The following is a 27,848-nucleotide window of genomic DNA, read 5'->3' on the forward strand; positions in this document are numbered from 1 at the left end:
AGCTGCGAGAGGAAGTGCCTCTCTGATGACCAATCAGCGGCGAGAAGCCGTTTTAACGTCCCTCCCTCTCCCAGCCCTCCGTCCCCGCTCTCTGGTTCCGACCCCCTCCTACCCGCTTCGGCGCTCTCCGGTTCGGCCCTTCCAGGACACCGTCGCCCGCCCGCGCTCTCGTCTCCGGCCGCGACCTTTCTTGGCAGTATGGCCAGCTCAGAGGCTGGTGAGTCTCGGCCTGGAGCCCTAGTGTTTGTGTGCTGCAGCATCCAACTGGCCTCGGGCAGACCCGAACCGTGACCGGAGTAGTCGCAGTCACGGGGGGCTCTCTGAATTTGGGGGTCTCAGCCTCGAGACCTCTTGGGGTTTCTAGACGCGGGACGGACACTTGGGATGTGACAGATGGGTTCTGTGGCGAGGCTGGAACACCCGCATCCTGTCTTTACAGAGCAGAGGATCCTGCTCTGACCCGATTTTTGTAGGACGTGTATTTTTTTTTTCTTTTTTTGAGGCACAGCACTCCTTAGACCCTTTGATGTTCTCTAGAGTAACCGGCTTTGTCTAGTACTGCCTTTGAAAAGCCAGTTGATTCGGTTGTCTAGGACGCTTCCCTCTTCTCCCGGACAGCACACAAAATGGTTGTCATGGCTTGGTCTGCTGTGAGAAATGGGCATTGGACGGAGACATGGATGGCACATTCAGACTATTGTCTCCAGAATACCTGTCCATCTCATACTGGAGACTTGCCCAGTTCTATGGTGTCTTCTCTAATACCCAATCGTTTCAGAATACAGGAGTTTCAAGCTTTCAGAATTATTGCTGAAACCCTTAAGCTTGGTCCTGAACTGAATAGAGGAAAGCAAGGGATGTTTAAAACAAACAAACAAACAGACAGACAGACAGACAATAACCCAACGGGGAACTTGAGCAATATTAATGTGCTAGTTCAGAGCTTAGCGTTGTGTTCGTTTTTCTCATGTTTACCTTCGTATACATCAACTGTAATAAAAAAGAAAGCTAACAAATGCATCAGTGTCGGTGTTGTCATTATTCCAGTTCATAACAGTCCAAATCAATCACCTGTTTGGGCACCAGAGAGATCCTAACTTACACAGGCTAATTGGATAAAACCATTGGGAATTTGGATCCATCTCGGTTAGATTCTAGCAACTTTAGATTATCATTTACAACTGCCTTATGACATTTGTTCTTACCTATAAATATATTATAACTAAAAACACCTATGTCAGTATTATAAAAATACCGGTAGGTGTAATCTTAGGTTACAAGAGTAAAAGTTGGACTGGCACAATAGTTTTGACTGTGTAAGAACTAGCACTGGAAATCATCCCAAGGAATTAAGTACATCTTTTGAAAACTTTTGCCCAGTTGAGTATTTGAAATTTCATGACAAAGTCCTTATCTTCTACAGTTTTCAATGTATATGTTCTGTGGCAGTGATTTTTGTTTAAATGTACATATGACTTTTTCTATTGCTATTGAAGACTGATCCCCCCTTCTTCCCCAACAGAATGGGTAACACTTGCCAATAATCTTCTTTTTAAATGTCACATACACCTGAGGATACACGAACTTGAAGACTGTGATGCTAATGTCTTTATTGCACTTTATCAGTCCATTTTGGGAGAAAAGGTACCAGGTAAGGGTACTGAAAAGTGAGAATAATTTCCTTTCATAATGAATTTTCTGTCTTATTCAACTATGACAGTAGTTGCTTTAATGAGCACATTTTGGACCTCACCCACAATAACAGCCATGATTAAATAGTCTGGCATTTATTTGAGTTAATCCCCATTTAATCCCATGCAATTCATGCCTTTTAGAGTCATTATTTCTGTAACTACCTTCAATTCAAGGTTATAAATTTGAGTGGGTCTTGGGAATTTGTTGGGTCTTATTTGACTACTAATTATAGATAAGAATTAACATTTACGCCGGGCGGTGGTGGTGCACGCCTTTGATCCCAGCACTCGGGAGGCAGAGGCAGGTGGATCTCTGTGAGTTCGAGACCAGCCTGGTCTATAAGAGTTAGTTCCAGGACAGGCTCCAAAACCACAGAGAAACCCTGTCTCGAAAAAACCAAAAAAAAAAAAAAAAAAAAGAATTAACATTTACTTGATGTTAGTCAGTTTTGTTTTTTGTTTTTGTGTTTTTCCAAGACAGGGTTTCTCTACGTGGCCCTGGCTGTCCAGGAACTTGCTCTGTAGACCAGGCTGGCCTCAAACTCAGAGACCCACCTGTCTTTGCCTCCAAGTGCTGGGATTAAAAGGTTCTCTATTCCACCCAGATGAGATGCTTGTCTTGCCATTAAAATCTTTCTATATTCTCATCTCTGCTTTAGCCAGTCATCCCCAGAAGATGCTTGTAACAGGGCGTATGAAAGACGACCACTTGAATACCTGCAGTGGTTTGGTCTTCTGGTTTTGTTTTTGAGACATAGTGTTGCCATATAGCCACAGCTGACCTAGGACTTGCTGTGTAGATCAGACTCTGCTCTGCCTCCTGAAAGCTGGAATTAAAGGTGTGTGCTCTCATGCCTGGCTGATTTGGCCTTTAGTTTTTGCTTTACTTTGTCAAGGAAAGCAGCCCATAGTTAGGGGTTTAAGCATCTGTTTGTTTGTTTTGAGACAGGTCTTGTTATATAGAGCAGTGTAGGTACAAACTCCTGATATAGCTACAATCTCTCCGGTGCTGAGATTGTAGAGATGTGTCATCATACCCAGCCTTGCTGTTGTTATCAGACTATCTTAATGCCTTTAATTTTTTTGTTTGTTTTGTTTTTTGTTTTTCGAGACATGGTTTCTCTGTAGTTTTGGAGCCTGTCCTGGGTCTAGCTCTTGTAGGCCAGGCTGGTCTCACATTCACAGAGATCTGTCTGCCTCTGCCTCCCGAGTGCTGGGATTAAAGGCGTGTGCCACCACTGCCTGGCATTAATACCTTTAAGGAGCTCTATTCCTTTACATGGTATGTGTATAGAATATACTCATACATTGGGTGAAAAATACTCAACTATTATATAGAGAGTATTGAAGAGTAAGTTCAAATCAACAAATAAATAGTCAACCAATACAGACTCTAGTACGTCGAGTTTAGGCTCTATAATTCTTTTGAGTTGTTTTTGTAGCCTAGTCACAGACATATATATGATGAATACAAATATATATATATATATATATTTCTATTCACAGCTTGGCCCCTCAAAGCTCTAAAATGACGTGACTTTCCCTCCCCCACAGACCTCATAGTTATTTCCAGGAGTCAAGAAGACGATGCCCACAATGTACAAGCAGTGATTGATTCACTAGCTTTGGATTACCTTCAAGTCAGCTTGTCTCACATAACAGGTTAGTATATGCTTACCCATCAGATAATTATATATTTTAATTAAGTGTTAGAATCTAAGCTGTTGTTTAACAGGTTTGAACACAAAAACTGTAAGGTTGAGCTACAACATTCAGTGTGCCATGAGAGCCCTGGAACACTGGCCACTAAGTCTGCGCTAGTGCTGGCCTGCAAATGTGTTTTAATTATGTGTTTTTTGTATTTGATGGTTTTGAGTCTTTTGTAGTAGTTGTTTATTTTTTGTTTTTCTTTTGAGACAGGGTTTTTCTGTGTAGCCTTGGCTGTCATGATGGATTTCCTCTGTAGACCTGATTGGCCTCTAAGAGCTCCGTCTGCCTCTGCCTTCTGGGTGTCGGGATTAAAAGTGTGTGCCATATGCTGGTGCAGTCTTGAATCCCAGCACTCGGGAAGCAGAGGCAGAGGCAGGTGGCTTTCTTAGAGGCCAGCCAGCACTACACAGAGAAACCCTGTCTCAAAAAAAAAAAAAAAATGGGAAAACGAAAAAAAAAGTTATATACCACCATGCTTGTTTTAAAGCATACCATGCTGTATATCTGTTGCAGTTAAAAGAAACACCGGAACCCAAATGTCACGTTAGCGGCTGATTAAATTACAAAAGCTCCTTACAGTGCGGCACTCCACAGCAATGAGCAACTGCGGAGATTCGAACTATACAGTTGCACATTACAGAAAAGTCTTCAGGGTACACTGCGGTAGAAAAACGTGTCTTTCTGATGATAATAGCACATGCTACAGTTTGTTAGGACAGGTGTGGTGAGACTTTGTATGTACTTGGTTGTATTCAGAAAGACTTTCTAGAAGAGTATGTCAGAATCATGTTACTCTGGTGGCATCCGACAAGACTCATGGATACGGAAAAGGGTATACAAAAGAATTTTCCTTAAGCAATTTTAAAACTTAAAATTTTTTTTTTGAGATTTATTTTATTTTATATGTATCGGTGTTTTGCTAGCATGTAAGGGGTATTGGGTCCACTTGGAACTGGAGTTAGAGACAATTGTTAACTCCCATGTGGTTGCTGGGGATCGAACCTGGGTCCTGTGGAAGAGTAGTCAATGCTCTTAACTACTGAACCATCTCTCGAGCCCCTGAGATTTTATTTTTTAAATTTTGAACTATGTTATCTACTTAAAACACTTGGTGATATAATTTAATATGCAGGGTGCCTTCTAGAGTGTAGGAAGCCTTGGGTTCGATCTCTAGCACCACACATAGACACAGATACAATTTAAAAGTTTTTTTTTTCTGAATAATATAGGGTACACTATGTTGCATTCAAAACCAAACATACAAACATACCACATGCATTCATAATTGCAGACTGATGGGTAAGAATCCTAGTAAAGGAGCTGAAGCTCATGAACAGCAAGAATCATAGAAACTTCCAAGTATATTTTATCATAAAAACGGCTTTGACATTTCAAGGAGGTAAATGTTTTTCTGTTCTTTTTGTTTTTGTTTTATTTTGTTTAGAGACAGGTTCTCTCTACATAATTCTGCCTGTCCTGGAACTCACAGTGTAGACCAGGCTGGCCTCATACTCAAAGAGATCTGCTTGCCTCTGACTCCCAATTGCCGGGATCAAAGGTGTGAGCCACAAGGAGTTAGATGTTAAGATAGGTCGTTTATGTCTCTTAATACACTGACAGGAGCCATACACGGTTCTGTTTAATTCAGTTCTAGGTGAGTAAATGGTTTTGCTCACTTTGGAGGTGATTAATTTGGAGGGATGATTTTGGAGTTGCCTTGCTCTTGCAACTCAGTGGAACTGCTTTATCACCTGAGTGAGGCCAGTCACCGGTTTGTTTGATGCCGGCTTCACTATGTAGTCTTGTTGGCCAAGAATTCAGAGATCCAGTTGCATTCCCTATGCTGAGATTAAAGCTTTGTGTCAGCACACTGAGCTCCCTTTTTGTTTTATAAAGACAGACTCTCAAACTCTAGCCTGGGGTAAGACCACTGGTTTCACTAGTTAGCTCAGGCTGGCCTCCAACTCTTGGCAGTCCTCCCATCGCCATCTCCTCAGTGCTGGGATTATAGACCCAGGTTTCTGTGAACAGCTCGGTGTTTGTGCTTTATGAATACACCGGAGCACGGTTCTGAGAACACCTGTTTGTAAGGTTTTCAGTATAGCACTGCCCAGACAGCACAGCACGAGCAGTGTCAGATCTGCTTACCTCTTCAGGTCCACTGAGGAGCAGCTTTTACTGCTCAGGTCTCTTTTTAAAGCACTTTCCCCCACCTCAAAGCTGTGGGCCCTGCTGGCAGTCTAGTTGCTGGGTTGACATCATGCGTTCCCCATCCTGGAAACGAAGACGGCTGAGGATGCCCTTGGGACACACATCGTTTAAGCCAGAAAAAAACAGAACTTGAAAACATAATTTCTGGTCTGTTGTTTTAAAAATTAAAAAGCCTGTTAAATTTTGTCTGTTTTTACCAGCAGCAGAGGAAAACATCAGAATTCTGGTGTAGGTTTGTTTTATGTCATGGTTAAAGTAGATGACTAGATTCTCAGTTAACAGATTTTGAGTCTTCCTTTGCTGTATTTTTCGAATGCCAGGCATAATTTCCCAAAGGACAGAGAGTACAGGGAGATAAATTCCATCCAGACTTGATGTTGATTAGAATCCATTTTAGATGACATTAAACAAGTCAGGCTTACATGTTTTACCAGCTCGCTTCTGCACATCCCACCTTAACATTTATCTGTGGTCTCTTATGGGCCAGGCGTTGTGCTAAAGACTTTCCAAAAATTAACTTCTGGGAATTAGAGGCAGAAAGTGCTTGGCTAGCTTGCAGAAAGCAGGGCCTTTGCTCTTCGGTATCATCTACACCAGATATACCAATATAGGACTATAATCCTAACGTTTGGGAGGTGGAGGCTGGAGGATGAGAGTTGAAGGTCACCCTCTACTGTATAGAAACTTCGAGGCTACCCTGTCTCAAGGTGTGAAAAAAGGAAAACTTACACAAAGTAAGTAGATATAAGAACAGAGATTCCTGATGGAAGGAAGAAGCATCCCAACAAGTTGTCCATCTTGTCTTATAACTTTTCACAGTGCAGCCCTGATGAGCAGGCGCCACAGGCTTACGCTGTTCTTTCACTAGCTACTGGAAAGGTCTCTGCTGTTTTCTGTTTTGGTGGCCATTTCCCTAGAGCAGTGGTTCTTAACCTTCCTATTGCTGTGACCCGTTAGTACACCTCCTCATGGTGACCGCCAACCATAAAATCACTTTTGTTGCTACTTCATAACTGTAACTTTGCTACTGTTATGAATTGTAATGTAAATATCTGAGATCCCCAAAGGGGTCTTGACCCATAGGTTGAGAACTGCTGCCCCAGAGGCTGTTCCTTAGGGCCAGATACTTAGCTGCTAGAGAATAGAACATGCGAGCAAATGATTAACTACCACACTCAGGCTCCCCCATCCCTTGTTTCTTCAGTGATAATCAACAGGAAACGGATGTTTTTGATATTTATAATTGCTTTTCCTTGGTTTATGCCTGTATTCTCAAACTGCATTCATATATTCATTTCAAAGTTTATAGGCTTTCTTTGGGGCCACCAACCAGCTCCCAAATAAAGACACAGAGACTTATTATTAGTTATGAATGTTCAGTTTTATGCTTGGCCCACTCGCTCTTATAATTAAGTTAACCTGTTTCTCTTCATCTATGTTTGCCTCAGGGCTTTTTGCCTTTCTTCCCTTCTGTATGCCCTACTTCGTGTCTGGCTGACTAGTGGCTGCCTAATTGGTTGAGTGGCCTCAGGCATCTCCCTCTCTTTTCCCTTGTTCATTCTCTGAGCTCAGATTCCTCCTAATTCTCTCTGCCCTCCAGCCCCACCTATCCTTCTACTGCCTAGCTATTGGCCAGTCAGCTTTTTATTAGATTCATCAAGGTGTCTTGTTAAACAAGTGCAGCATAAACAAATGTAACACACCTTTACATAGTTAAAGTAATATTCTGCAACATAAAGAAATTAACATATCTGTACATAGTTAAAGTAATAACAACAATGAGGCTTTCTGATTTCCTTTTTAAATGTCTTAAAATCTCTGTGTTTAGGAGAAAACATAGTGAAAGGGGATAAGGAATCTATCAAGAATCTCCTAGAAATATTTGATGGATTATTGGAGTATCTGACAGAACACATCAGTGAAACGTCTCACAATAAAAGTAAGTTTAAGGGTGGATGCCAGCTTGCCCATTGCTCTTAGGAAACAGAATCTCTAATACAAAATGCTGGTAAATGTCATGATAAATTTCCAGTTCTTTCTGTTTTGAATAGTTAGAACCTATCCTAGATTCCCATCATATTCTTTGCTAACTTGGATGTGGCCTTTAAATTACAACCGATCAATAATAGAAAGTTGAATTTCTAGTTGAATTATTTATTGTCCTATTACATGAAATCTCTTGTTCCTTAATTTCCTGTCAGAACAGCCATCATGCATCTAGTGAGGATGTTACTGAGGCATCCGCAGGGTTACTGGGTACATCATCTGTCAGTCTTGAGCCTAAACTGGCATTTTGTGACAGCCTGAATATTTTTAATCTTACTCTTCTTGGAGCAACCCACCTCAGACTTACCATGAGAAATTTCTTTCATGAAGATCAGTATGCCATACTTTAAAATCAGTTTCTCACTTTTGATAAATTCTGTATCTAGTAACTTATCCTAAGGAAGTGATACTAAAGACAGTTAAGCGCTTGAAATTTGCCTCTGGAGTGCTGAGATCACAGGCATGTACCACCATATCCAGCAAGAAGCTACAGCTTAACAACTTAAGAGTAAACGATTCTATTGATAATGGATGGAATAATACATTACCTGTTCTTGTATTGTAGAGTTAAAACAGAAAGTTTTAGCAGAAATAGTAATAAACATGAATTCTAATGCCAGTGAAAACAAAAGGCCCGGGTATACTCATCATCGCAAATTCTGCTGTTGTCGGTGAGACCTATGCAGAGACTCTGGTACCTGAGGTCAGTCTCCAGACACTAGTCCCAGTGCCCTACTTTTAATCAGTAGCTAAAAACACTTAAAAGCTGTAGAGAAGATTGGAAAGGTGTGGCTCACCTGAATCCCAACCCCAGAACCCCAGGGAAGAAGAGAAATAACTCTGGCCTCCACACTTGTACTGTGGCATGCAAGCTACCGCACGCCCCTACACACAAGTGCACACAGCAGCAATAAAGCCCTGCTGTAGCTGCCGCCGGCCACCGTGAAGGGAAAGCCCTGAGCTTGTTTGTTTTCTAGGAGACTCACTGCAGGCGGTGGTTTGTTTCGCTTCTTTATCGTTTTGCTCTGACTCACGACAGGCTGGGGTATCAATTATTGTTTGTTTTTAATCTTGTTTAAACAGGTGAAACTGAGCAGTATTTTCAAGACTCTCATGGAGAGGAACCCGTGGATGAGCTGGAGAGTATCAAGGAGTCCAAGTCATCATGGAAAAAAGTTTCTTTTGGGAGGTAGTATGCAGTGCCTGTGAATGTCATCAAACAGGTCACACTTAACTGTCTAAGATGAAGCCCAGTATACTTATGGTCCCTCTAAAGCTGATGTGAACATTTTACTAGCTTCTTTTCTACCTTTCTGAGGGAGTTTTAGGAACCTTGAACTCTAGTTAATAATTTAATAATTTTCAATTTAACTACCTATTAATTTTTAATTTTTTCTTTGATCATCAATTTTTCTTTTTGAGACAAGGTCTTATATAACCCGGGCTGGCCTTGAACTCCCTATGTAACTGAGCATGACTGAACTGATCTTCTTGCCTCCACCTTCAAAATGTTACAGATTTGTTTATTTTTCCAGATAGGGTTTTCCTGTGTAGCTCTGACTGTCCTGAAACTCACTCTGTAGACCAGGCTGGCCTCAAACTCAAGAGATCTGCCTGCCTCTGCCTCCTGAGTACTGGGATTAAAGGTGTGTGCACACACCCAGCCCCTACCTCATTTTTTTGTTTTGTTTTGTTTTTCGAGACAGGGTTTCTTTGTTTAGCTTTGGTGCCTGTCCTGGAACTTGCTATGTAGACCAGGCTGGCCTCGAACTCAGAGATCTACCTACCTCTTCTTCCGGAGTGCTGGGATTAAAGGTGTGTGCCACCACCGCCTGGCTTTCCTACCTCATTTTTTTTTTTTTTTTGGTTTTTCGAGACAGGGTTTCTCTGTAGCTTTGGAGCCTGTCCTGGAACTAGCTCTTGTAGACCAGGCTGGCCTCGAACTCACAGAGATCCGCCTGCCTCTGCCTCCCGAGTGCTGGGATTAAAGGCGTGCGCCACCACTGCCCGGCCTACCTCATTTTTTTAAGAGATGGTTTTACTATATATACTGGGTTGTCCTTGAATTTGCAGTGTAGCCCCAGTGGCTGGCCTCTGACTCACAGCCTTCTCTTGACCTTTGTCTCATGCTGGTTTTTGTTACCATGCTCAGTTCATGAAAATTTTAACTTTTTCATTATTAAATTTAAAAACAAAACAAAAAGAGCAAAAGTGAAACTACTTGAGATTTAAAAAAAAAAAATCCTTTTTTGAGATTCTTGTAGCTCAGGCTGGTGCGGAATTTGGTATGTAGTCAAGGATGGGCCACATTGAACTTATTAGGATGCTCCTGCCTCTACCTCCCAAGTACTAGGATTACAGGCCTGCAACAGTATGTCCAGTTCTGTTCTGTGCTGGGAACTGAACCCAGGGCTTTCTGCATGCTAGGCTGGCACTCCACCAACTGAACTCTATCCCCAACCCTTAAAAATATTTGCAGTGCTGGTAGTGGTGCACACCTTTAATCCCAGCACTCGGGAGGCAGAGACAGCTGGATCTCTGTGAGTTCAAGATCAGCCTGGTCTACAGAGTGAGTTCCAGGATATTCGGACAGCCAAGGCTGTACAGAGAAACCCTGTGTCGCAAAACAAAACAAAAACAAAAAAATTGTTGCAAAAGTGAACCCTTACCCAGACTCCTGAATGCTGCAGCTTTAGATCCAACAGTGTTTGCTGCCTTTTAATCCTTGATACATGAGACTGTTTCTGCCTTGCATGTAACACTCAAACCAAACAGATAAGAGGTGAAAGTAATTTTCTTCCTTTCTTCCCTCCTTTCTGGGAATAAGCCAAGGGCCATTGTAGGCAAGTGCTAAATTGTTGGGCTACATCCAAAGCCCCAGTCTGTGCACCCAGGAATGAGCAGTCTGAATGCCTGTAAGCCCACGGTCAGTGTTTGAAGCACTCTCTGTAGGCAAACAGGCCACAGTGAGAACGAGACCTTCCTTTTTCAGGTGTTCCTTCTCATCTGATGCGTTGGGGCCCACCTGGGATGGAGATGACGCTGAATCCACAGGGGAAATAATTAGGCTTGGAGACACCGCACACACCTTTTCCCTGAGAAGTAACGGTGAGTAGACCAGCATTCAGTGTCAGCTGTCATTCAACACAATCACAAAAATGTAGAATCATAAAAAAACAAAAGCTACATAACAGTGGCTCACGCCTTTAATCCCAGCATTCAGGAGGCAGATGTAGGCAGATCTCTGTGAGTTCAATACCAGCCTGCTCTACAGAGTGAATTCCAGGACAGCTAAGGGTTACACAGAGAAACCCTGTCTCGAAAAACCAAAAAAAAAAAAAAAAAAACGAAAAAAGGAAAGAAAAGTAGAATCACATAACTTAAAGTTGAGCTGAATAGAGCCCCATTTAGACATCTGCATTAAAGTCACAGAATAGGGCTAGAGAAAGATGGCTCAGAGGTTAAGAGCATTGCCTGCTCTTCCAAAGGTCCTGAGTTCAATTCCCAGCAGCCACATGGTGGCTCGCAACCATCTGTAATGAGGTCTGGTGCCCTCTTCTGGCCTTCAGGCATACACACAGACAGAATATTGTATACAAAATAAATAAATAAATATCAAAATAAAGTCACAGAGTATCACCATTGCCCACTAAACATGACAGTGCCTGTCTGCCATCGTAGCTGTGTGAGGTCACAGGCTTATGCACAGTTTGTGCACGCAGAGCTGTCGTACAATTTGTCGGGCAAATTATATGGAAAATTATGGATGCAGCTTTGAACTTAGTCACACCTTTGGAGTACTCAGTTATAATTTTCTGAACTGGTCCACTTACTTTTCAGGGTTTGAACTGACAAGGTCATAGTCCTGGTAGTAATCATTCAGCCACGAGTCCAAGAGTCTATTGCTTGCACACAGAGTGTCTCTCAGGCTTCAGTTGTGCGCCCCACTGGGCCTCCTTCAACTCTTCTACCTCCTGGTCTATCTTAGCTGGCATTCTTCTCTGCCATCACATTGCTCCATCTGTCCTTCCTGTTCCTGGCAGGCTCTGGCTCCAGCACCAGCCTCTTCCACCCGTGTCAGGCTCTAAGGCAGTGTTCCTATGGTGTGGCCTTCTCTGTATTTCCGGAACACCGCTTATACACTGCGTGGAAAATTATAGTCTGTTAGGTAAACATCGAGTTCCTGGAAAAGTAGCCAGGTCACACTTACTCATCTAGTGCTGATTTTGTGTCTTCCCTGGTGATAGCGTGTGACCAGAACAGCCACAAAGCCTGCCTTTATGGCACTGGCGGTTTGTGTGTCAAGATAAATTGGTGAAGCCGGGCGGTGGTGGCGCACGCCTTTAATCCCAGCACTCGGGAGGCAGAGACAGGCGGATCTCTGTGAGTTCGAGACCAGCCTCGTCTACAAGAGCTAGTTCCAGGACAGACTCCAAAACCACAGAGAAACCCTGTCTCGAAAAACCAAAAAAAAAAAAAAAAGATAAATTGGCGAAATGTAGAATAAAATTATTGTTTATCTTAGCCTGTCAGAACTTGGCAAAATACAGCCATAGTATGTTTCTGAATGGAGAGTGACGAAGAGGCTATTGTAGAACTAAGTAGAATAAATTGAGAATCAAGAGGCCTTCGTTCTCACAGCTGTTGGCTTTGTGACTTTGGACGAGGCCTTTTCTGAGTTTGGTGAGAGAATTGTACTCAACCACCTCTGTGGGCCCTGTCAGCATTAATACTCTGACCCCAGAGAGTCCTATTCGAAGGGACAGCTGCAGACCAAAAGACAGGAGGGAAGGGATGGGGAGACTAGAGTGGGTTACATGATCTCAGATGCCATGAAAAATGTGTGGTTGCAAAATCTGAAACTGTAGTGGGACTGACGTGCTCCAAGGGGGAAGTTTCACCTGGGTCAGCCAGATGGCTCATCCAGAGGCCATCTTGCTACCAAGCCTGACCGCCCAGGTTCTGTCCCAAGGAACCACAGAGGAGGGCAGAGCTCACAGGTTATCCTCTACTCTTTACATGCACTCCTTGGTACCCTGTGCACAAAAGTGAATAAAATATAAAAAGTTAGGGAGTTGCAGGGGTACTCGGTTCATATTTTATTGTATCCTGTGCTGGCTAGTTTGTGTCAACTTGACACAAGCTGCAGTTAGCAGAGAGGCGGGAAGCTTCAGTTGAGATGTTTCCATAAGATGTGGCTGTTGGCTAGCCTGTAGGGCATTTTCTTAATTAGTGATTGATGGAGGAGGACCCAGCCCATTTTGAGTAGAGCTATTTGTGGGCTGGTGGTCCTGGATTCTGTAAGAAAGTAGGCTGAGCAAGCCATGAGAACCCCAAGCCTAACCTCGAGTAAGCAGTAAGTAACCCCTCCATGGCCTCTGTGTTAGCTCCTGCCTCGAGGTTCTTGCCTTCACTGCTTTCGTTGATGAACTGCTGTATGGAACTGTGAGTAAAATAAACCCTTTCCTCCCAGGTTGCTTTTGGTTATGGTGTTTCATCACAGCAATAGTAATTCTAACTAAGAGATACACATATATAAAATTCTCAAGAATAAAGAAAGAGCCGGGCGGTGGTGGCGCACGCCTTTAATCCCAGCACTTGGGAGGCAGAGGCAGGTGAATCTCTGTGAGTTCGAGACCAGCCTGGTCTACAAGAGCTAGTTCCAGGACAGGCTCCAAAATCACAGAGAAACCCTGTCTCGAAAAAAAAAAAAAAAAGAATAAAGAAAGAAAAACTGGCCAGGTGTAGTGGTCCATGCCTTTAATCCTAGTACTCAGGAGTCAGACAGAAGGGTGTCAGTGAGTTAAGAGATCAGCCTGGCCTACACTTTGAGTTCCAGGACAGCAAGAGCTGTGTAGACACTCTTGTCTAAAAACAACAGAAAGAATACAGAAAAACTTAAATTCCAGATCTGACTACAAAGACAATTCACTATGTATAGGAGCATTAGAAATGTTTTGGGTTGTGTGCTAAGGCACCTATGAAACACGAGTCAGGTGGGTCCTCCCTCTAATAAAGATCATTTTGTATATGTACATATTTCCAAAATCCTAAACACTTGTGGGTCCAGACATTTTAGATATGGGGTATGCAACCTATTATTTGATTCAGATTATGTAGAGCTCAGAGTAATCAATACAATTATGGGAAAATTTTTTAACTAAAATTTTAATGAAAACTTAAAGAACAAGAATAAAAAGAAAGACTGGCTATGGTGTTTGGGTTTCCTGTGATTAAAGGGCAGCTTCCTTTTATATTTAGATTAAAATGTCAGCTGTCATTCACTTTCACATGCATCTAGTTCAGGCATCAATTTCGGAACCCTCAGTTTTAGGTAGTGGTACTAGCCACAACTCTGACTTTGTACGGTGGTGTTTCTGCATCTGGCACCTATTTCTCTAAAGCAAAGTAATGCAGCATTGGTAGAAGTGTGCTCAGGCTGTGGAGAAGTGCCTTACTATATGACAGTTGTCAAAGGCACTTGTATCATGAACATGGTGCTCCTACTGGCCTTAGTTATTTCGCAAACTACTCTGATAACTTTAGCTTTCTTAAAAAAACAAAAAAAAAACCAACAAAAAAAAAACTTTAGCTTTAAGACTCTTCCTAGGTGCTCAAAATTCCATGGACTTGCAGTCTAGAAAAGTTTCAGCATCATCAGGCTCTGAACCGTGTGAGGAAGTGTTGAACCCCATCTCATCAAGTTTCCTTTCCAAGAACCGGACAATTTTCGAAGGTGAGTTGTTATGGCTTTTAGTTCTTTACACTACTGCAGCCGTGTGTGTGGAGATGCCGTGGTGCCAGGATGTAGGTCTGGGGCAACTGGTAGAGTTCAGTGTCTCCACTGTAGGTCCTGGGGGCTGAACTCAGGTCATCTGGATTCGCAGGCAGCAAACATCTTTGCCTGCTGAACCATCTTGCCAGTCCATATGCCCTGTTTTAATTACATTAAAAATATATTCCTAAACTGAGTCTGGTGGCCGATGCATGTAATTCCAGCAGTTGGGAAGCTGAGGCAGGTGGATTGCTGTGCAAAGTTTGAGGACAGCCTGGAATATAGAGTGAATTCTAAGACAGTAAGGCTGTTGTGGAGTGAAATCCTCTTTCAAAAACAAAACCAATCATATAGTCATTCCTGGCCTGGGGCTATAGTTCAGTGGACTAGAGTTTGCCTATACTTGAGGCCCTGGGTTCCCCCCAGCATCTCACACACAAATTCCCTTAGTATGTGTGACTATCTTTGTATGTGTGTGTGTAAAATCATTTATTTTCGAGAATTCCTTTATGAGATCCACTTTAATTTTTCTTAACAGCAGAAACTCCTTCTGTGAGTATGGTTACAAGTGCCAGAAAATTAGGTGAGCCGATCCGAGCTGCCATCCCCTTACACCCTCCCTACCATCCTTCTGAGCCTCGAGCACCTTGTCCCATAGGGAAGGAATACCTCCGTTCAAGTCTCTACTCGTCTGCCCTGACTTCTGGAGAGCATTCGGGACATTCTGTGGTGAGTGGAGAGGTCTTATCATTGACGAGAAGCCCGTAGATTACTTACTTTTGCTGCTGGCGATTGAACCCAGAGCCTTGTATATGCTGAGCACACACGGTCCCACTGATCTCTACCCCAAGTCCCGAAGTCCATCTACTTAAAGAAGTCTCCTTAGAATGGTTGTCAAGTATATTACATTAATCAAAGACACACACCTGCCATCATAACACTGGGGAAACCACGAGGAGGATCACTGGGGATTTGAGACCAGGCTGGGCTAGTGAAACCCCATGGCCTTGAACTCACAGAGATCTGCCTGCCTCTGCCTCCTGAGTGCTGGGAATAAAGGTGCATCATACTTAAAATTTCTCTCAGTAGGCTGGGGATGAGTCCTGACTGGCAGAGTGCCTGCCTAGAAAGCACAGCTTTCGCCATTTGTAGACCCTGTGTGGTGGTGCATGCCTGTGATCCCCAGGGGATAGAGGCAAGAAGATAGAAAGGCACACTCATCCCCAGCTACAAGAAACCCTGTCTTTAAAAAGAAAACAAAACAAAAAATTTGGGGCTAGAGAGATAGCTCAGTAGTTAAGAGCACTTGGCTGATTTTTCCAGAGGACCCAGGTTTGATTCCCAGCACTCACATGGCAGCTCACAACTGTCTGTAACTCCAGTTCCAGAGGATCAGACACCTTCTGCCCTCTGAGGGTACCTACACATGTGTTGCACAGACATACATGCTGGCAAAACATCCACATCCGCAAAATAATAAAATAAAAGGAAAAAGGTGGCCTCTGTGTCTCCCTGTAGGCTCTTCTCCTAGGCAGATAGGGACAGGAAGAGCATAAGGAAAAACGCCAACACATAGAGAATGCTTTTGTTTTTGCTAAGCACAGTTCTGGGTACTTTATAGGTATTAGATGATGTATTCTTCAAAGCAGCTGTGAGTAGATGTTACAGGTGTGTGGGAAGCAGATGCTGCAGGTGTGTGGGAAGCAGATGCTGCAGGTGTGTGGGAAGCAGATGCTGCAGGTGTGTGGGAAGCAGATGCTGCACATGTGTGGGAGAGCCAGCCCGGAGACGTGAGCTTCCTGCCTAAGTGACATCACAACTGCAGAGCCCCAAGTTGTATATTCCTAATTAAATCCTTACAAATTAGAAAGGAAAGAACAATCCACCCATAGTCTCACTGATTAGTATAAAATACTTAATATCTTAGTCTATTTTTGCTTCTCTCTTTGAGAAAAAGTTCTTTTTTCATATTGTCATCTTGTTCCTAACTTCCTGAGGAAACCAGGCATATATGTGCCAGGGTAGACAAACCTGTAAGGAATGATCTCATTATTTTAAAATGCAGATAATGGTACCAGGCATGGCGCCACCTTTAATCACAGTGCTCAGGCAGAAGCAGACAGATCTCTGAGTTCTGGTCTACAAAGTGAGTTCCTGGATAGCCAGGGCTATACAGAGAAACTCAGTCTCAAAACCCCAAATATATATATGTATGTATGTGTATATATATATATATATATATATATACACACACACACATGTATATACACTCACATACATACATATGTGTGCATATATTTACTAGAAAATAACCCATTTAAGAGAGAGATAATGAGCCAGACAGACAGTGGTGGCACACACCTTTAATCCCAGCACTTGGGAGGCAGAGAGAGAGATCTCTGTGAGTTCAAAGCCAGCCTGGTCTACAGAGTGAGTTCTAGGACAGGCTCTAAAGCTACACAGAGAAACTCTGTCTCGAAAAAAATCAAACAAACAAACAAACAAACAAACAAAACAGAGAGCACTAATACAGCAGAATTACTGCAGCTGCAAATATGAAATGAGTGGTGCTTTTCCTCAGCTGTGGTGACACAAGCTTGCAGTCCCGGGCCTTGACAGACTGCGAGAACAGTGAGGGTCCATCCAGCCTAGGCTACCTAGTGAGTTCGAGACTAGCTATGAAACCCTCTCTCCAAAGGGGAAGAAAACCAAAATAAATATTTTTTAGACTGTTCCCTCCAAGGTTAAGAAATAAGCTATTAGAAATGCCAAGCATTTATATTTTGGAGGGTTTCATCTTTGTTTTGAGTGTTTCTGGAGAGTTTCTGTTGGTGTCTTGGTGCTGGAGACTGAACTCAGGTCCTCATGCTTGTGTGGCAAGCTCTTTACTAAGTGAGCCATCTCCTCAGTGTCTCAAACCAGCTTTCTTCTGTTTGAATAGGAATCAGAGGATAAAGTTGTCTTAACGTCCACATTATCTAAAGATGATGAACAGGAGTCATGTCTAGCTCTGACTCCAAGCCCCAGGACGAGGAAGCTTCCTAAAGGGAAAAGGTAACATTGTTGTGGGCTTACAGTCTAGTGTAAAGGGACTGGAAAGCAAAGGGGCTGATGAGACAGCTTTCAGGAAGGGCCTGGTGACCCGAGATGGATCCTTGGAACCCATGTAAAGGTAGGTGGAGATATGCTCCGTGACAGGTCACTCCCCCAATGATAAATAGTATTTTTTAAAGAGTATACTTTACAAAGTTAGCATTTGAAAACCAGAATAAAGTATTTGTTAAAGTGTGTATTAGTCATTTTGAAATAAGTAGTATGTTCTTAACAGTTAATTGTCATTGGCCACTTTTTTACAGAAATGAGAACAGAGCTGTGGTCTCCTCAAAGTATTCGCCCTTCCCTCAGAAGGCCAGGACGCGGCTAACAGAACAAGAGCTGCATGCGGTGTCAGAGAAACTGTCTCAGCGGCTCTCTGAACTAGACTGGGCAAGTCTCCACTTTTAATCTTGGCTGAGATTTCTGTGGTTAGTCTTTCAGTGGAGGACACTGATCTCCCAGCAGGAGGGACACCTAGGTGTGGGTAAGGCTGGGCTGTGGGCTGTGTTCTGCCAGAAAGCTCCACAAGTCAAGCAGGAGGGACACAGACAATGGCTCCTCACCTTCCTTATATAGCCAAATAGGGCATAAAGATTTATCTAAATTTTATTGAATATTGATGAAAATGGAGTCACTTAATGTAATTGTTAAACCATTCATTTTTAGATCCATCTGTACGCACCTTTGTCACAAGGACAGATGTGGTATAAAATTGGATGAAAAGTTCTCAAGTAGTGGGGTAACAACATTGAATGACTGCATGAAACTTGTGTGGCTTTCTGTAAAATTCATTGAAATTGAGTGGTTTATAGCACTGATATCCACTCTTTCCTTTTGTCGCTTTTTGGTTTTTGTTTTGAGACAGAGTCTCACTATGTAGTCCTAGATAGTCTAGAACTTTCTACACAGGCCAGCCTGGACTTAAACTTGCTGTAATTTTCCTGCCTAAGGTCAAAAGTGTGTCTACCCATGCTTTAAATGTTAATATAAAGCCTTCACTGTACCTCTCAGAAGACCCTGAGTTCCAGGCCAGTCTGGTTTGCGCAATGAAATCCGATCTCAAACACATAAAGTAGATGCAATAAAAGCTGTAGGTGTATGAGACGCTGTGCATGCGTTTCTAAAGCTTGGTCTTAGCGGCTGGCAGAGACAACTTTTAGAAGGCCTGTTCGCTTCTACTTCATTTCCTGCTGAAGTCAAGGACAGATACTGAAAAGATTTTCTCGATAGATGTTAAAAGCTGCCCTGGGTGATGGAGCGACAGACAAGACTGATGGTAAAGATGGTGACACCGGAGAGGAAGAGGTGCACAGTGGAAATGAGGAGATACTGTCACAGCACAGTGACAGCATCATGGAGTATGGACCGAAGAAGCCTAGGCCAGGTACGTAACCCAGACAGGCCTGGAATGAGGTGTCCAGGATAACTTCTCAGGTGGTTCTGTGTGTTAATGGCAGTTTCATTTTATATAAGAATCAAAACTAATAGCAAACTCAAGTTGGGTGTGGTTTCTTACTGATATTTCTATACTGTCAAAGCTTATAATTGTCTAAATATGCACATTTTCTTCTGAAATCTACACTGACACTAAACATCCTGTAAACTTCTTCATTCTGTTACTATCACCTAGGAGATGTTCGTTGATATTTAAAGATCGAGTCCATCCATTTGAGCTGCTGTTTAGCTGAATCCAGTGCCCATTAGCAGAACAAGTGGTACTGCTCATTAGAGGTCACAGTGTTTAGCCAGGTTACCTTTGCCTCAGTTAGGATGCTCTGTGTACGTGTTTACTTTTCATCCTCAGGACCCAGACAGGTAAAAGACTCATGGACACATAGCCCATATGTTACTCACCGTACGACCAAGAGCACTTGCTTTCCATGGAACCTTGTGCATAGCATACATTTCACAAGCTCCATCAGCCTGAAGTTGAATGAGCAATGCTTATGTACTTAGCAGTACATATTTGTGTGTGTGGTGTATGTGTTCATGTGCACATGTGCAAATGTATGTACATGCATGTGGAGGCCAGAGATGAACATCAGATTTCTTCCTTCTTTACTCTCTCTGTTGTATTTTGGGACAGGTCCGCCTAACTGAACCAGGAACCCATAGATTTAGCAAGGTTGGCTGGCGACTGTCACACCCAGTTTCTTCCATGCGTGCTGGGGATCTAATGCATGCTTAGACAGCAAACACTTCCCTCCCTATCCTTAACAGTCTGTTTGCTTGGTCTGACTAAACACACAACTGCATATTAGAAGAGAATACATTAGCACATTAGCTTGTCATTTTCATTTTCTTTAGATTCAGTAAGAACCAATTGCTCAGTTTCCAGCTCAACATTTCTGCCTGCCAAGAACTAATGGTGAATGGCTTTTCTGTTGCAGGATTTTCCATGTACAGAAAGTCAGCTAACAGGTCCCATTCACTGTCCCCATCTTCAGTAAACAAACATAAACAATTAGAGAAAGAGAGAAAGAAGCCGCACAAGTCTAAAGGAACAGAGACCCGCCGATTCCAAGCAAAGGTACGCCTTCATTCCTTGAATACACATAGGCAGCAGCAAATACTATTTTCCTTAGTTGGACCCTACAGTGAGCATACACACCATTGACCAAAGATCTAAAGTGCATGCATTGTGCCTGAGTTGAATAGATGGCAGAGAATTATGTAATACAGCATTAGAAATGCAGTCATGAAATCATCAAAATAAATAAATAAATAACCTGGCTATTCAGTGGATGAAGAAAGAGGAGGTTGATGTGGCCTGGTATTTTCAGAAAGAAGTCATAGGTAAAGGGAGTTAGGAAAGATTTAGTGGGAAGAGAAAGCTACCCTGTAAAGGAGGTGACTGGGAGCTCAGCTTTTAAGAGGACCCAGGGTTGATTCCCAGCACTCACATGGCGGCTCACAACTGTTGTAACTCGAGTTCCAACGGCTCCAGTCCCCTTCTGACCTCCATAAGCACCAGGCAGGCAGACACACAGTGCACAGACATACGTGCAGGCAAGACACCTATACACATAAAAATGTAAAAAAGCATTTTTTTTAATTAAAGGGCTCCATCATTTCTGATATCATCAGGGAGGATGCCACAGTGGAACAGAGACTTTGAAATCCATAAATTTAGAACACTTAGTTGTCTGCTGAAGTGGTTTTTATTTTTGTGGTTTGTTTTGTTTTTTTTTTTGTTTGTTTGTTTTTTGAGACAAGGTTTCTCTATATAGCCCTGGCTGTCCTGGAACTTGTTATATAGACCAGGCTGGTCTCAAACTCAGAGATCCACCTGCCTCTGCCTCCCTGGTGCTGGGATTAAAGATGTGCACCACCAACACCTGGCATAGTGGATTTTTATAATGTAGTTGCATTTAAAATGATGAAAACTGGAGTTAATTCAGATGTCTTAAAATAGTTATCCTCAGGGGCTTGTGAGTCTGTTCCCCAGGTTCAGTAAGATTCAGTAAGAGATGCTGTATTAAAAAATAGGGTGAGCTGGGCGGTGGTGGCGCACGCCTTTAATCCCAGCACTCGGGAGGCAGAGGCAGGCGGATCTCTGTGAGTTCGAGACCAGCCTGGTCTACAAGAGCTAGTTCCAGGACAGGCTCCAAAACCACAGAGAAACCCTGTCTTGAAAAACCAAAAAAATATAAAATAAAATAAAAAAATAAAAAATAGGGTGAGGAGTGATTGAGGCACACACACACACACACACATTCAGCATGTAACTTCCACTCAGGAGTGTCATAATAATTATAAAACCTGTGAAAATAGTAAAAAGAAAAACCATTGTATTCAATGGCATTTACGTACCAATTACATCTGTTAGCACAATGTGTTTTTATGAAGAAGCCTAAAAGGAACTTAGGAAAAGGGAATGAACCTGGTATTTTTAGAATAGGAATTTAGATGCTTTTTCCCTTTCATTTAGATTTGCACATGTTTCTGACCACTGCCATATGACCTTACTCTTTCTAGGTATTAACTGAAGCATTTGAAAGGGACCTAAGAAAAAATAAAGTTCAAGAGAACATTGGACTTCGAGGGATAAGTGACGATGAAGAGGAGGAGGAAACAGTGGGTAAAAATCTCCAGCTCTAATAAATGCAAAGATAGTGAAAAGTACAGAGGTGGCCTTTTTAAAGGGACGGGGAACTAGCAGGCCTGAGTCATTAGCTCAGAGAAGGCAGGATTTCCTCAGACTTGTGGAGTAGTTAGGTTGCTCGGATACAAGAGGAAATGCTATCAAAGAGGACTCGTGTTTTTCCTTCTGCCTAGATTGTTTGGCCTCAAAGATTCTTTCATACCCAGTTTGTAAAGGGTTAAAATAGGATCTAGGTGACAGAGGAGAAAGGGGAGACAGGATTCCAAGCACTCTATTCCAGAGTAAGAAACCCAAGTCCTTGCTTTCTACCCCTCAGAAGTTCCCAGCCGGGTGTGGAGGTGCACACTGTTAATCCCAGCACTTGGGAGGCAGAAGCAGGAGGGTATCTGTGGTTTGAGCAGCATGGTCTACATAATGAGTTCCAGGACAACCTAGACTAAATAGACATTGTCTCAAAACAAACAAAGAAAAATTCTCCCAAAAAATACAACCAAAAAAAGAAAACAAAAAACCAAGAACCAGTGGTTCCCGGATGAGAGCAGGGAGTGCGGATGCTGGCGGGCTAATGAGAGCAGGACTGCAGCACAGCAGACTTAGGACATACTGTGCAACTGCTTGAGGGTTTTCTTAAATATTGTTTATGTGGGGGGCTGGAGAGATGGCTCAGTGGTTAAGAGCATTGCCTGCTCTTCCAAAGGTCCTGAGTTCAATTCCCGGCAACCACATGGTGGCTCACAACCATCTGTAATGAGGTCTGGTGCCCTCTTCTGGCCTGCAGACATACACAGACAGAATATTGTATGCATAATAAATAAACAAATATATATATATATATATATATATATAAAGAATCCTTTAAAAAAATATTGTTTGTGTGCATTATTGTTTTTCCTGTATGTGTAAGCCTGTATAAAGCTGTCAGAAACTGTAGTTCAGTTGTGAGCTACCACATGGGTGCTGGGAATTGAACCCAGGACCTCTGGAAGAGCAGTCAGTACTCTCAACTTCTGAGCAATCTCTCCAGCCCCTTGAGTTTTTGAATATTCAGAGAAAAGGTTGTCAAAGAAACTAGCACATGAAAATTTTAATAGTAGTTATATTTAGGGTTTGGGACTATGATTACTAAATCTGGGAGGGAAGCCAGTTGGTGGGGAGAGAAAACAAGATTAAGAGTGTGGTTGGCTAAGGTTAATTAGCCAATGTCAGTGTGTTGAGGTGATTGCATAAGAGGGTTTTTAGGCCCCTCTCTTATTCTGCCCTTCGGGCGGTGGTGGCGCACGCCTTTAATCCCAGCACTTGGGAGGCAGAGGCAGGCGGATCTCTGTGAGTTCGAGACCAGCCTGGTCTACAAGAGCTAGTTCCAGGACAGGCTCCAAAACCACAGAGAAACCCTGTCTCGAAAAACCAAAAAAAAAAAAAATCTTCCCCTTATTCTGCCCTTTTATTTGCCTCTAAGGAAAGAACACACAGAAAAGCCATTCCTAAAGGAACTCCAAAACAGAGTCAGGTCCAGAAGATTTACTCCAGAAAAACTGCAGCTCCAAGTCCAAAAGGCGGTTTCTTGAAGTCAAGCAAGGCAGCTCCGAGTAAGAGCCTCCAATGTCCTTCATGGCAGCCACAGCCTCTGGATGTGAATGCTGCATTCCAGAGGCTGCTGGAAACAGACATCCTCCAGTTAGCTGCGGAAAGGCCCTTGTATTATTGCCATATGGCTCGGTTTTTCTGTAACCAGAACCAAACTCCTAAGAGGTGCCTTAGGGAGACATCTATGGACAGTGGGAACCTCTCTGCTCATTCATTCTTGTCCCGTTTTCATTGGTTGCTCTGTTTGTTTCTGGGAAGTTGGTAGAAGGCAGGTGATGCTCCAAGGCAAGCAGATGGCCTGCTCAGTCTCTATAAGATGACAGTTGGTGCTGCTGAGTCAGAGCTGTGGTGCAAGGAAACAAGGTCAGGTGAAATGCCAGGCTTCCAACTATATCCCATTAGGGGCCTTTCCTTTTAACCATATGCCTACCAGGAAGTTGGAGTGTTTTCCGTTTTCACACACAGGAGGCATCTACCCACAGGTCCCAAGACCCCTAAGGAGACGGATGGATTCCTCGGAATTAGGGTCAGAACTACTGAACTTTTCATCCTCAGTAGGGATGCAGAGTATCCAGTATACTTCAGATGGCCATAAGGCCAGCACCTGAGATTAGCTTGGTTTTAGTAGGCAGATGGGGTTGAGAGTTCAGCAAGCCGGTTAGATTAGCAGCATCTCTCATTGTCCTACAGTGAAAGTGAATGAACATAGCCTTCTGCCCCTGATGCTGGAACAGTTTCCATTTCTCTATGTTTCTGACCCAACGCTGACCAAAATGTGGAAGCAGCAAATCGCACAGGTTGAACAACTCAAAAGAGAAGCACAGAGAGAAAACCGATCCAAGAAGAAACTCCAGGATGAAGTAAGCTGCTGTCCCTTTGAAGCCTAAGCAAACAAACACAGGGAGAGCATGTCCTTGAACAGCATTATTAACCTTGCATTGTGTTCATCTTAAAGATAGAAGAAGCCCTGAGAAGGCATGACCTCCTTACTGCCCTTGTCAAGAAGGAATGTGAACATAACAAGAGATTGGTATGTCAAGAACCAACAAGGCAACTGACTTCTAGTGCTTGCCTGTGGGAGTATCTATCTAGGGCTTTAACTCAAAATTGATGATGGGGAAGATATATGACACCTTCTAGGGACACTGCACTGAAAACACACTACCAGTTGGCTGCAGAACACTCTTTTCATCCCTGCCATCTGGCTGCTTTTCACTTCTTTATAGTAACAAATTAGAGATGGTATTTTCTGAGATGAAAACCTAGGCCTTCAGGTGTAATATGACTTGCCTGGCTTTCTCTCTGATTATCAGAAGGCACAAATGAGATTTTATTTCATTTCTGTCTCTACCGCCACGGTCCATCTAGGGCTTAGGAGTCTTAGGTCTCCTGTCTTCTCAGCTCCCAGGTAGAGAGCCAGTTTAGTTTTTGTTATAATTTGGGTTGGAAATCATTTATGTTGTCCCCAGTTAGTATTGTGAAGGGAAATGGCAGGTCAGTCTGCCATTGAGTTAAGAGATTTTAAAATCTTTAGTTGGGTGTGAAGTGGGTTAACTCATGGAAATTCTAATCTTAGTTTCAAAAACGCCATCTCCAAAATTGCCTGTGCATCTTCACTGTAGTCAAGAACATCTGAGCCACCACAGTCAGGCTCAGGGCCTATTCACTCTGCACACTGGGGCAGGCCTGTCAGTACTGCTCTTCATATTGAGGTGAAGCTACAGTGAGCTTGTGTGGCCATTTAGTGGTCTTTCCTGCACGCCCACTTACAGCTGGAAGGCGTTGATGGGAGGTTGAGGGGTTGAAATGAATGCTCTAGCTGGATGTCTGCTTGTTGTATTCTCTCTTCCCCAGCAAGACTTCAGGGACCGAATTCATAGACAAAGGTTGACCCAATCAAAGATAAAAGAAAATCGTCAGCAAATTGTTCGTGCTCGGAAATACTATGATGATTACAGAGTTCAGTTACGTGCAAAAATGATGAGGATGAGAACCCGGGAAGAAATGGTATGTGTTCCTTTATGTCTATCTAGCTCTGCTAAGGTGAACTTGGTGTTATGTTTCAAGATCAATTTGTCTACAACTGACCTCAATTTGTATCCAAAATTCAGTCCCAAGTTCAAAAAGCAGCCAGGACTTGTGCTTGACCAAGCTTCACTACCCAGCTGTGCATCCCATCTCCCTAGTCTTCATGATCCTTCTAACATGCAGCCTTAAGTTCCTCTCCTACACTGTACTCTAAATTAAGGCATGCTGGCATGACACAGGACATAGCTGTGCTGTGAGCTATGCCCACAAGATACACTGACTGTCCCAGCCTAATCAATGTTTGGGGACTCCAAATTACTGGCAAACTTTATTTCTACAGTAAAACTTGATCATGGTTAAACTGGATTAAATACAAATCAATTTTTTTTTTTTCCCCCGAGACAGGGTTTCTCTGTAGCTTTAGAGGCTGTCCTGGAATTAGCTCTTGTAGACCAGGCTGGCCTCGAACTCAGAGATTCACCTACCTCTGCCTCCCAAGTGCTGGGATTAAAGGCGTGCGCCACCACCGCTTGGCAAATCAAAATATTTCTTGAGGAAGATACTGCTATGGCTTGAGGCAGTTAAGTAACTTGCTTAAGGTAGTAAGATGATGAATGTGTGACTTGTCAGCTGTAGCCTTTTATGAAGATTTCTTCCTTATGAAGGGGAGACAACTGGGTATGTCAAAACCTCTTGAACAGTTGTTTTATGGTGGCTGCCCAAATGCTGATCCTTGACCTTCAGCTAAGTATTTAGTAAGGTGCAGAAGCATTGGTTTCCATCGTGCCTTACATACAATGGATGCTCGAGAATTCTGAAGGCAGTAAAGAATCTTGGTGGTACATGAGAGGTTGCTGAGCACCATCCATTAGTAGGGAAACACAAATCACAGAACACACACCCACGAGGATGGCTAAAATACAGAGGATTGGTGAAGACATGAAGATGGAGCACTCTGCAGGACTGGTAGGGTTGTGTGATGGCGTGATTGCTTTTGGAAGGTCTGGCAGCACTTCTAAAAGGTTACTGGAATGCTGTGTAGGGTTGATACTTTTGGGTGGATGGATGGAGATTTTATATACATACATACATGTATACACATACACACACATATTCATATCCACATAGCAACCAAAACTATAACAGCTAAAAGGGACTCATGTCTGTCAGCTCAAGAATTTGTGAGCACAGTTTAAATTCACAGTGACAAGAGTGACACACGTGAGGTCTGTAAGCAGTCTGACCTTCAAAGCGCGCCTGGTCAAGGCTGTGTCCAGAGCAGGCAAATCCAGAGCAGGAATGGGAGAACATTAGTGCAGACGAGTGTGGGGCTTCGTGTCTGAGGGGATGGAAATGTTGAAAACTTGTGCTGGTTACACAGGATTGAGTCTCCTAAAACCTACTAATGATGTATGCACATTTTAAGAGAGTTAATTTTATGTCTGAATAATGAGTAAAGCTGTTATATTGAAAAGCTCTTGTGAAAACAATTAGTCTGTACCTCTAGGTAAGCAAAATCGTCATATTCCTCAGCGAAAGTGCAGTCTAATTAATGACTAAATAACCAACAGATCTTTAAGAAACTGTTTGAAGAGGGTTTACAAATTCAGAAGCAAAGACTACGAGACCTAAGAAACTACGCCAAAGAGAAACGCAACGAAGAAAAGAGACAGCACCAGAATGAGCTGGATTCGATGGAAAACTACTATAAGGACCAGGTGGGCTTGCCGCTGCCGCCATTAGTGTGTTCAATCCCAACCACCTATCAGGTTGGCTTAGTTCACTGCCAGTTAATATGCAAATTGGCCCAGAGCTTTGCAGCACCATGTAAGCTTCACTGCTCATTTCTAAGGCAAATTTAAGATGAAATAAGCTAATCCCTAGCAACAGTGTACAATGTGTGTCATCCTAGTTCCACTGAGATTTAAGATGGAGTATTAAGAATCATTGCACTGTGATGGAAGATTTGTTTTTCTTTCCTCAGTTTTCATTGCTGGCAGAAGCCATATCACAGGAGCGTCAGGAACTCAAAGCCAGAGAGAAATCTCAGGCTCAGGTAATAATTAACAGGACAGGAACTATTCCTAAAAGGAAATAGAAAATGTTAACTAACTTTAAAAGAATGGAGAGAATATGAGTAAGAGGACCCATCTCTTCTCTAAAATACCTGATGGGCTCTAACATACCTGCTATGGTCTTGGAGGCGCTTGCTAGGCGCCTGCAGGTAGGGGTAAGAGTAGCGGGGAGCCTGGGTATGTCACGAGCTGTAGACTGACATGAGTTCTCTTTTAGACGTTACATAAAGTGAAGAGGGAGCTGAGAGTTAAGATGGAGAAGGAGATCCAGCAGCTGCAGTACATGATAACCCAGAATGATGACGATGCTTTCTTTCGCGAACTAGAAGCGGAGCGCTTCAGAGCTCGGCTGCAACTGGCTTCCTTCCAGTACAGTAAAAATCCTTCCCCAAGAGGCCAAACGTCATAGGTGAGGTTTCTAGAGACCTTAATAATATGGACAGAACTAGACCTGAGCAAGTAAACTGTCTAAACCAAAATTACTTTTAAAATGCGTTATCTATGTATTCATGACAAAACTTACC

The 27,848-nt window shown here is 42.9% G+C and overlaps 1 protein-coding gene across 3 annotated transcripts; it reads left to right on the forward strand.

Annotated features, from left to right (window-relative positions):
• Positions 1-55: 55 nt before the first annotated feature.
• Cep95 (centrosomal protein 95) lies at positions 56-27,848 on the forward strand. 3 transcript variants are annotated; one of them, XM_057773514.1, is made up of 20 exons: positions 56-217; positions 1,523-1,651; positions 3,249-3,356; positions 7,444-7,554; positions 8,745-8,850; positions 10,654-10,769; positions 14,272-14,397; positions 14,975-15,165; positions 17,378-17,490; positions 17,793-17,922; positions 18,763-18,916; positions 19,923-20,062; positions 21,511-21,609; positions 23,094-23,223; positions 23,912-24,081; positions 24,177-24,251; positions 25,076-25,228; positions 26,821-26,967; positions 27,234-27,305; positions 27,542-27,848. In XM_057773514.1, exons 1-20 carry the CDS (start codon positions 199-201, stop codon positions 27,731-27,733), a joined length of 2,481 nt encoding a protein of 826 aa, XP_057629497.1. In that variant the 5' UTR covers positions 56-198; the 3' UTR covers positions 27,734-27,848. The 3 variants fall into 3 exon arrangements, with proteins under 3 accessions (XP_057629497.1, XP_057629498.1, XP_057629499.1); XM_057773515.1 differs by having other exon boundaries at positions 14,978-15,165; XM_057773516.1 differs by lacking the exon at positions 23,094-23,223 and having other exon boundaries at positions 21,511-21,613.

Source organism: Chionomys nivalis, chromosome 7, assembly GCF_950005125.1.
Source record: "Chionomys nivalis chromosome 7, mChiNiv1.1, whole genome shotgun sequence".
Lineage (NCBI taxonomy): Eukaryota > Metazoa > Chordata > Mammalia > Rodentia > Cricetidae > Chionomys > Chionomys nivalis.